Here is a 10,468-nt window from a genome sequence, read left to right as displayed (position 1 = left end):
ATTTGGTTTTCTTTTAATATTAATTTTAGATTTTCTATAAAATATAAAAGCATAAATATGTGAAGTACACCTGCAGTATGGAAACAGTACAACAAAATGGCCGTTTTACACTTTTTCCAGTAAATTCCCCTCTAATATATATTCTATTCTCTATGCACAATACTGAGTTGACACTTGTGATGTAAGAATACAGCTGTACTGAGAGTGTACAAATACCACGTTGCCATCTATTGTACTTAACAATCTATTTGGGAAAATAACGAACTAGTGAAAATATTTCAAAATTATGAACATTCTGTTCAAATTTATTGACATTTAGTTCAAAATTAGGAACATTCTGTTCAAATTTATTGACATTTAGTTCAAAATTATGAGCATTTTTCAACTTATGAGCATTCTGTTCGAAAATAATTATCAGGCTGGTGGAAGTGATCTCAATAAATTGAATATCATAAAATCTGAGCTAAAAACTTTAGAAATATGGATATCGAGATCAATGCTTGATCTCCTCTTTTTGTTAATAAAAGATTATTTTAATCTTTAGTTTAAATCTAGAAATTTTATAAAATTCAACCAATCTTGAATTGCAAGTCAGAAGTATTTTTAAATTTTGCACGCCATTTAATGAGAAAACTTTCATTGGTCTGAATCCAGAAGTGATATCCAAAAAGAGCAGATTAAAGTGTTCACAGTGGATATTCATCTTAAGTAATTTGTAATCAATTCTAATATTTATATTTATGGCTGAACACAAACGTGATTGAAAAACATCAAGAAGTATGGAATAGAAGGGAGATACAACTGACGCTGCCCGCCCTACCATATGATTATGCATGCTTTGCAGACGGGTACTTCATTTGTATAAGAAATATTCAGAATAGGTTATTGTATATGCGTTAATTGTACATCAGACAAAAATTTCTTACTCAAATTAAGTACCGTCTGCAAAGCATGAATAATTATATGGTAGGGCGGGCCGCGTCAGTTTTATCTCCATTCTATTCCATACTCCTTGAGATACATCCTTTCTTCAACTTTAAAGTTTTTTTTCAAAATTATTTATTGTCGTATTTATCACAACATAAACAAAACATGGTGAAAAGTAAATAATCTTTTAAAGTAGAGAAAGAAATACTTTTGTCACTTTATTTATTTCTTTTTATTTGTAAAATGTCAAAATGAACCAAAAAACTACAAACCCATATTAGTTTGACCTTTTTACTTTGCAGGAAATACGAAAGTTGGATAATTGAACTTAAAGATCAGTTTCAGCTAACTTATTTTTTTCAATAACCTTCTCTACTTTACCTAAAGGCGAACAATATTATTGACAATATTTAAAATAAATTTTACAACAAATATACAGAAAGTAAATTAATCTATGTAGGCGCTACATATACTGAAAAAGGAACATTACTAAGGCCAATGTTAATTGATGTATTTTTGAAGAATATTAATGCGTTGAGAGCATCTTAAAAAATACTGTGTAGTTTATAATAGCAAATTAAATTTACAAAATTTTCAAAAAAAGTCACATTACCGATGAAAAAATTGATTACAAAACAATTTTATTTTAAAAAAGTTGAAGAATTTGAAAGTTTATTTGTGTCAAATTTACATTGTAAAAAGAAGCAACGACTTGAATGAGTCAATGGTTAAAAATTTACATACATTTTTGCTTATTTCATAAAACATAACAAAATATTAGTTTAGTTACAAGAGAGAAAAAAATTTATAATATTAAAATAATTCATATTGATAAAAAATAGCCGCCATTTTGAATGAACTTGAATGGCGATAAATTTATTTCGGGGATTTTTATGCTCAGTTCAATTTCTAGTTTACAATTTATATTATTGTAATATTTGATGCACGTTTATTGATTATGTACAAAGATATAAAATTACACAAAGTGTTTAATATGCAGAGTTGAACCTAGGACTGAACAGTTGTACAGTGTACTGTATAATGTAAACGGTACATAGTTCTAAGATAATGATTTATAGTTAAATTTTTCTATATTTTAAGTCCTGAGAACAATTAGCATGATAAGATTCTGTATTAATAGGTTGCCATCAATGAAAAATTGTAAATTAATCTAGCCGATATGGGTTTCAATCAATCAAATAAGAGTTTTCAGTATTACTTTGTAAATGACGGTTAAATTCTGAAAACTTTGTTACTAGAAAAGTATTGGATGGAAAAATATGATTCTATGGCAGATATTTTAGTAGAAAAATAATGTCGTCTTTATCTTGAAAATGAAGGCCATACGAGTTTATGTAATCAAATAGTTCACGAAAATGTAAATTACTAACATTGATTGAGGTTGTTTTGAGAGCAATTAAAAATGGGAGGACAATATTTTTTAACTAGGAATCTTCAGAAAAAGCTGCACGGTCATCTCAACAAAACTAAACCAGTTTAGGGCAGGGGTCCATGTAATTCCATTCCTCATCCCAATTAGGATCGGTGTTGAAAGTACATTTTGGGGTATACACTTTCTGTGTCAATGTGAACTTTGGCAAGTTGATTGTGTTCGTGCACTATACTTCAGATATGTGTACTGCATTTGGGAAGTTAACAGATGGAAATTATCATAATCAATAAGAGTAAATTTATGATATACTGAAAATACCACTTCCTTGCAGTTTACATTCTGCAGTATGGAATTTTTGACATCAAACTTCCAATTTTTACAATAACAATATGGTTAATTTCTGCCCCTAATATCAATCAATCAACATTTGGGACGTAATGAATGGAATTTTATATACCCCCTGGTTTAGGGGAAATAATAGTTTGAGCTGCAGTAACAAGAGCTAAACTTACAGGGTTAATAGTTAAATCTAAACCAGGGGAGTCATGAATCAAAAATACTAAGATACGCAAAATTTGTACAACTGCGTAGAGTCCTAGTACGCTGAGGCGTCCTTGTACTCAGAGTCGGACATTGTGAAGAAATCCTCGAGTTTCCACTGCAGAGTCTCGAAGGTTGGTCGTTTCATCGGGTCCTTGTGCCAGCACTCAAGCATAATGTCGTAGAAGAGCGGGGGGCAACCCTGGGGGCACTGCATCCTATATCCGTGCTCAACCTGGTGCAACACTTCCGCATTCGTCATTCCTAAATATTATTTTGCTTTTTGTCAAAACTGTAAAGAGTCAAACCTGAGGCCAAAACTTGATTGATAAAATGTCAGTTATTCAATAGCCCCGCTAGGTTATAATCATAGAATATCTATGTCATCAATTAATTCAATCCTTTGGACGACATAAAATACAGATAGATAGATACAGGGAATGAGTACTCAAAAGTTTAAGCTCTGCTCTTTTGCCCCCCCCCCTCCCGGTATTTAAGGGGGGGGGGATATTTTTGTTCATTAAAAGTTATTTAAAAAAGAGCGATTTTTTATTAAATAATTAGAGGATTATTTCTCTTATCAACAGAAATTATAATTAAATCTTTCGGACGACAAAAGATACGGACAACTGCTAGATTCAGGAAAGGACGATGCAATTTTTTTTACCTCCCCCCCCCCTTCCGGTAGTTAAAAGTGGCGTTTTGGTTCGAAAAAAGTAATTGGAAAAAAGAAGAAAATTAACAATTTTATGTAACAAATTATCTTCATTTTCATATTATTAAGATGTGAGTTTAACTTTAAATTCTTCGTATTTTTTATTACGATGTTAAGAAATCATGTAACTTTTTACATCCCCCATAATGCATGAACCCACTTTAATATGAAATGAATAAATTATAAAATAGTTCCAACCTGGATATGGGATTCGGCCGTATGTGACGAGCTCTGTGAGAAGAATACCGAAACTCCAGACATCTGACTTGATGGAGAACCTGGAGTAGTTTGCCGCCTCGGGGGCAGTCCACTTGATGGGGAACCTGGCACCAACCCTAGCCTCATATTCGTCTTCCTTGATTAACCGAGCCAACCCAAAATCCGCAATTTTGACAATATTGTTCTCCCCAACCAAGACGTTTCTGGCCGCCAAATCCCTAAAAAGGATAAATATTTAAATGACATGTTAAGTAAATTTGAATTGAGACTTCATAGATAGAGAAAAAAGAATATAAAAACAATTAACTTATTGAAAGGACTGTAAGTTTACTTACAGTAAAGTGACCATCCATGCACAGTGGGGAGTGTGCGATTTCGATCTTTGACTGATTTACGGATTTCAAAAAATAAATATAAATATTTCTTAAATTTAAAAAAGTTTGTAAATCAATTGTTTAACAATTACAAAAGTTTTTGTAGATTAATTTATACTTGATCCGTCAAAGGATTATAATCGGACTATTGTAAATCGGACACACCGATCTACTTGGAAATACGCCTACATTGCCTTAGGAACAATTACAAAAGTTTCTGTAGATTAATAAGGGTAAGTTCGGCATCTCACTTGATAATACGCCTACATTCCCTTTAAGTAACAAATACAATCGATTCTGTAGATTAATAAGGGTAAGTTCGGCATCTTAATTAATAATACGCCAGTCTCTTTAAGTAACAATAACAAGCAAACATGTAGATTAATAAGGGTAAGTTCGGCATCCAATAATAAACCTACGCGCTACGGCCTACAGTCCCTTTAGGTAATATTTTGTTTACCTATGGATATAATTCTGTGATTCCAGGTAGGCCATACCGGCGGCTACTTGAGCAGCCATATCCACAAGCTGGGGGAGCTTCAGCAGCTTACCCTTACCTAGTAATCAATCAATCAATCAGTAATCAATCAATCAATCAGTAAATCAATCAATCAATCAATTAGTAACTAAATTATCAATCAATCAATCAATAAATAATACGATCAAATATGAAGAAAGTTAATTGGATCTTAAAGGAAAAGACTGGCTAGGTAAGGACGATGAATGTAATTGGAGAGTTCAGTATTTTAGAGAAAAAAACGATAAGACGTTTTTACTGTGTATATTTTCTAAATAAGACGTGTTTACTGTGTATATTTTCTAAATAAGACGTGTTTACTGTGTATATTTTCTAAATAAGCGCCTAAAGTCGTTTGTAAAACTTCACCAGGAAGGATCGTCCAAAAAAAAAAGGTTATTTTACAACTATTTAATAACACAGACTAAATTGTTACGAAAATTATCCTTTTTAACATGTTTACAACTACGATTAGTACCAAAACAAATCTAAATAAAAGTACTACCTTGTAGGTACTCCAACAAGCTGCCGTACTTCATGAGCTCAGTAATGATATAAATAGGTTCCTCCAGGGTACATACCGCGTACAGCTGGATTAGTTTGGGATGCCGCAATTTCTTCATTATATGCGCTTCACACAGGAAATCTTTAGGGTCCATGGTTCCTTAAAAAAAATACAATTATCAAGCAAGCAGAAAAAATGTAAATGGATAAACAACAAGATAAAAAAGGAACATGCTTAAAAATCTATAAGAATTTTGCCAATTACTCTTTTTCAACTGAAGCTTAAACAAGCATATAAACGTTCTAAAACGTAGAAGTATATGTGAGCAGCATTTTCATAGTTTAATAATAATTGCTTAAAAGAAAAAAAAAACACTAAATAGGGAAAGAAATAAACCCGATTTTAATTATACAATAAATTTAAAACACCCTTTGATAGCAATTGCATAATTGCATAATGTAAATCTTGTAAAATACCTGTTTTAAGAGTTTTGATTGCAACAGGAGTAGTATTGTTCCAGAGTCCCTCCCAGACCTCTCCGAACTGTCCGTGTCCGAGTTTCCGAACAAACTTGAGACTAGTTCTCTCTATCTCCCACTGATCCCTCGTGTTGTGACTCAGGTCAGCTATCGTCGGTTTATCCATCTAGACAAAGGAGGGGTTGAGGCGGATTTATAAACACAAAGATTCTTAAAAATAATAATTTTGCTAAATAATCAGGGTGAAATTGCGAGGTTGACGCATAATTCATCCCGAACTTGAGGCATGGTTTCCTAAGGTTGACCCATAATCCAACTAATCTACCTTGACGCATGGTTTCCTAAGGTTGACGCATAATAATACAAACCTACCTTGACGCATGGTTTCCTTAGGTTGACTCATGATCCATCTAACCTACTTTGACGCATGGTTTCCTAAGGTTGACACATTATCCATCTAACCTACCTTGACGCATGGTTTCTTAAGGTTGACTTATAATATAACACACATAACTTGACGCAAGGTTTCCTCAGGTTGACGCATAATCCATCTAACCTACCTGGACACATGGTTTCCTAAGGTTGACCCATAATCCAACTAATCTACCTTGACGCATGGTTTTATCAGGTTGACCCATAATCCAACTAATCTACCTTGACGCATGGTTTTCTCAGATTGACCCATAATATAACAAACCTACCTTAACGCATGGTTTCCTAAGGATGACGCACAATCCATCTAACCTACCTTGACGCATGGTTTCCTAAGATTGACGCATAATCCATCTAACCTACCTTGATGCATGGTTTCCTAAGGTTGGCGCATAATCCATTTAACCTACCTTGACGCATGGTTTCCTAAGGTTGACGCATAATCCATCTGCATCTCTGCTGTAGTGTTCCACCAACTCTTGAAGGGTTCTGAACAAAACAAAAAAAATTATCAAATATATTAATCAAAATAAATTATTGTACCCATTTCTTCTTTTTAAGCCATTTAATGCTTTTCTTTTTTATTGTCCCGCTAAAATTAAAATTCGGTGAAGTAAATAAAGTATAGATATGCTAGTTCCACGTTTTTTGAAAATATATTTCGGTCTGGGTTGACCCTCGTCAGTTCTAACAATAAAATAACCATCAAAATCAATCAAAAACAAACAGTTTATATGTACGAGTATAAAGTGGTGGTGGGTGTCGGCCAATTAATGAACTTTTACGGAAATTGCGGGGGGGGGGAGGCGGCATGTTTAAGGAGGTATATTTTATCTTGGAAATAAACAATACTCTTTTTTAAAGTCATTATATAATGATCTCACCTAAAAGTAGTTCGGCGTGCAATGAAGAACCCTCCCTCGTCCAGCTGCCTGATCCTGTAGTGCTTCACCGTGTCCCCGTCTCGGACGGAGAGAGAGAAATCATTTCGTCTTGACTCCGAGTCCCTGATCAGGTAGGCACCGTGCTCATTCTGCACCAGGAGTAATTTCTTCTCAGCTTCGATCCTCTTGATCTTCCCGAAATACCATCTGCAAGATAAATATTTAAATAGAGTTTTATTATGAAGGACAGTTGAACAATTAAGCAATATTTTTAATAAAAAGGGAAAGTGTTTTTTAAATTAAATAAGACAATATAACGTCTTTCAAAATAAGAAATCAACAAATTTCAAGAGTAATCGACCAGATTTTTAATGCGGAATAAGGACTTTTTCAAAAACATCAACAAAAAAGAGAAATTTCTCTTTGTTCTCCGTTACTCCCGAAACAAAGCGTTAACGTTTGAAAAAGAATAATCATGAAACTAATCATTACAGTGAACAGCATTACTTGAGGGACAGCAAACGTATTTTTAATTCTCAATGTCCGATTCACAACGGGTGCCCTTAAAAGCTTTGTCTGATCAATCAGAAATTATCTATCCATATTTCTAATGTTGAAAACTGATTTTCGATTGTGGTTTCTCTACTAAAGGAAAACATGAAGGAATTATCAGAATTAACCTCTTTCATCACAAAAAAATATATATAATTTCCACATTATTGGAGATTCAGTTAAAATTCCGCTTACGTTCCCTTTAACACTCCGTTCATCTATAAAAATTCTCGATACATTTGTCTCAGAACAAAAAATTCCATTTAAAAAAAATGTCTTACAGTTCTGCTTCTATTGATTTGAGTTTTGCCACATAATTTGATGGAATATATCCTTCATGTTTAGTTGCTTTGGATCTAGCAAACCACCAGTCTCCTGAAATTAAATATTCATAAATTTTCATTTCAGCTTTTCATATTTTGTTAATCTTTCATGTTAATAGCTATAAGTTTTCATGTTAATAGCTATAAGTATTCATGTTAATAGCTACAAGTTTTCGTAAAAATTAACAATTTTAGCAATCATTATTTAAAAAAATAATATCCAGATACTCTAAAAACATTATTTAAAAAAATAATATTCAGATACTTTAAAAACATTATTTAAAAAAATAATATCCAGATACCCTAAAAACATTATTTAGAAAAAAAATATCCAGTCCAGATACCCTAAAAACATTATTTAAAAATAATATCTAGTCAAGATACCCTAAAAACATTATTTAGAAAAATAATATCCAGTCCAGATACCCTAAAAACATTATTTAAAAATAATATCTAGTCAAGATACCCTGAAAAACTAGTAAACAGTGTCACTTGGATTTTCTTGATTGCTCATATTTTCTGCTTCAAATATTTTTTAATTGTTACGAAAAATTCATGAAATTCCGTGTTTAAATCTCAATTTGAGAGAAAAATCAATTCGATGAAATTTGTTTCGCCCTGTAAAATGTCTGATATATATAATATCCCGATGTCTTTATAATTGAAGACCAATGAGAACACATGTTTCTTTGTTAAACTGGCCTTCACCCAATGCGGGCTTTCAGTTTATCAAATTGAATCAATTTAAACTCAAAATGATTAATTAGCGTGAAAGTTTTTACGGCCGTCCTCCCCTTTAGGTTGTCAAAGGTCAATGAAAGGGGGGGGGGGGGATCGCAACCTTTTAAAAACAACACCGAACATCTACGTGGCGAAAAATAGGGAACTTAGTGTAAAAACAATATAACTTTTATTTCATTTCTTGGCATGTAGCGCACAAAATTTTGTACGCAGTGAGTATTTTCATTTACATGATTAGAACATTATTACATTTTTACATTATTTGTAATCTTAAAGTAAATATTTGAAAAAAACTCAATTTTCTCGTTATCTTAACACTGAGCAAATATAATGAAAATTCTTATGAAGTTCGTAATATTTACAGATATTTTATAATTCTAACAATTATGTATAATCTGTTAAAATAATTACTTAGTTTAAAAATTATCATTTCTCTCCAAATATACCTTATGTATCATTAATATATCACCAAATAACCTTGTGTATCATTAATATATCTCCAAATATACCTTGNAATAATCTCCAAATATACCTTGTTTATCATTAATAATCTCCAAATATACCTTGTGTATCATTAATAATCACCAAATATACCTTGTGTATCATTAATAATCTCCAAGTGTTCACCCTTCTTGAAACTTAAATCTTCATCTGTCCGTGCATCATAATCATACAGTGCTACGAACACCTAAATCAATTTTGAAAATGTAGTCCATCAATCAATTAATCAAACAAAATCAATCAATAAATTTATTTCAGCGTTCTGTAAAAATTTTAGATTTTTTTTAACATAAGGCAATTTAATCGCCCAAACAAAAATTCTAAATTAATCTCAATTGTTGACATTTAGGTGGTAAATGGGCACCGATTTGAAACTTTTTTAAATCGTGGGCAATTTCGCTAACATTCCCTTTAATTTAGAATAAAAATACCTTAATACTGGATGGAGTTGATTCTGTTGGGTCTGGTAGCGGTCTGGAATGTCCGAGGTCCAGAGGAACCATCGGGACTATATTCTCCGAGTTTAGTCCTGAGACTACAGGGGCTTCGGTTAGTCTGGGAATACCAGGAGATGGGGCAGAGGCATGATGGCCCCCGCTATCCGTAGAAAAACAGTTTCCCATTTTATCTCAACTATCTTACCATTTGTGGTTGTCGTCAATAAAGTTTAATTTATCCGTTTATTTCCCTAAAATATTTTCCCAGCAAGTCTCCAACAATAAAACTAATGCATTTTTATCTGAAACATTTAAAATATTAAGAATTCATATTCACAAATTAAAATAAGGGTAGTTTTTTAGAGAACGCTTTTTGAGGCCATGCACAAAATTGATAGGAGGGGATATTGGGTCCAAAGAGCGCTCTCAGCTCTAAGGACAGACCAAAAAAGAAGCTGTTTAATTAAATAATTTTAAGGCATAAATAATATTTTCGCCCAGAAACATTATTACACCCTAATTGCGTAGCTATTTGTTTTAAGTCACGTGCATAAAATTCTAATTCCCTTCTTCAAGGTTAGAAAAGGGACTTGAAAGTGTAATGCAATATTGCAACAGGATATGTAAACATATCCAAACCATCCACTGAGTCTGTCCTAATGAACGATTTTTAGACCCCGGTAATTTCCTAGTATACGATTTTTGGACCCCCCCCTCTTTCTGTCAGACCCATGTACAAAATTGATAGGAGGGGGGGGGGGTCCAAAAATCGTTCTCTAGGAAAATACCGGATATGTAAACAAACCCAAACCATTAACTGCTGCGTTTATTTACATTTTACGAAGCACGAAGATAAGCAACGCAGTACGCTGTACGCAGTAATTGGCTCAAATATTTCTAAACGACTAGATTTATAAATTGCCAATTGG

At 32.7% G+C, this 10,468-nt stretch overlaps 1 protein-coding gene across 2 annotated transcripts; it reads right to left on the bottom strand.

Moving 5' to 3' along the window:
* Window positions 1-1,294: 1,294 nt before the first annotated feature.
* On the bottom strand, window positions 1,295-9,861 carry LOC111717187 (tyrosine-protein kinase Src42A). 2 transcript variants are annotated; one of them, XR_002768706.1, is made up of 11 exons: window positions 9,534-9,861; window positions 9,196-9,289; window positions 7,819-7,912; window positions 6,986-7,192; window positions 6,512-6,590; window positions 5,667-5,835; window positions 5,191-5,349; window positions 4,629-4,725; window positions 3,774-4,012; window positions 2,833-3,124; window positions 1,295-1,471 (listed from the first exon to the last, which is right to left on the bottom strand). XR_002768706.1 is itself a non-coding variant. In XM_023492694.1 (10 exons), exons 1-10 carry the CDS (start codon window positions 9,723-9,725, stop codon window positions 2,916-2,918), a joined length of 1,539 nt encoding a protein of 512 aa, XP_023348462.1. In that variant the 5' UTR covers window positions 9,726-9,861; the 3' UTR covers window positions 2,107-2,915. The 2 variants fall into 2 exon arrangements, 1 of the variants encoding a protein (XP_023348462.1); XM_023492694.1 differs by lacking the exon at window positions 1,295-1,471 and having other exon boundaries at window positions 2,107-3,124.
* Window positions 9,862-10,468: the final 607 nt, after the last annotated feature.

Source organism: Eurytemora carolleeae, unplaced genomic scaffold (assembly GCF_000591075.1).
Source record: "Eurytemora carolleeae unplaced genomic scaffold, Eaff_2.0 scaffold2417, whole genome shotgun sequence".
Classification (NCBI taxonomy): Eukaryota; Metazoa; Arthropoda; class Copepoda; order Calanoida; family Temoridae; genus Eurytemora; species Eurytemora carolleeae.
This window is presented reverse-complemented; position numbering and strand designations above follow the sequence as displayed.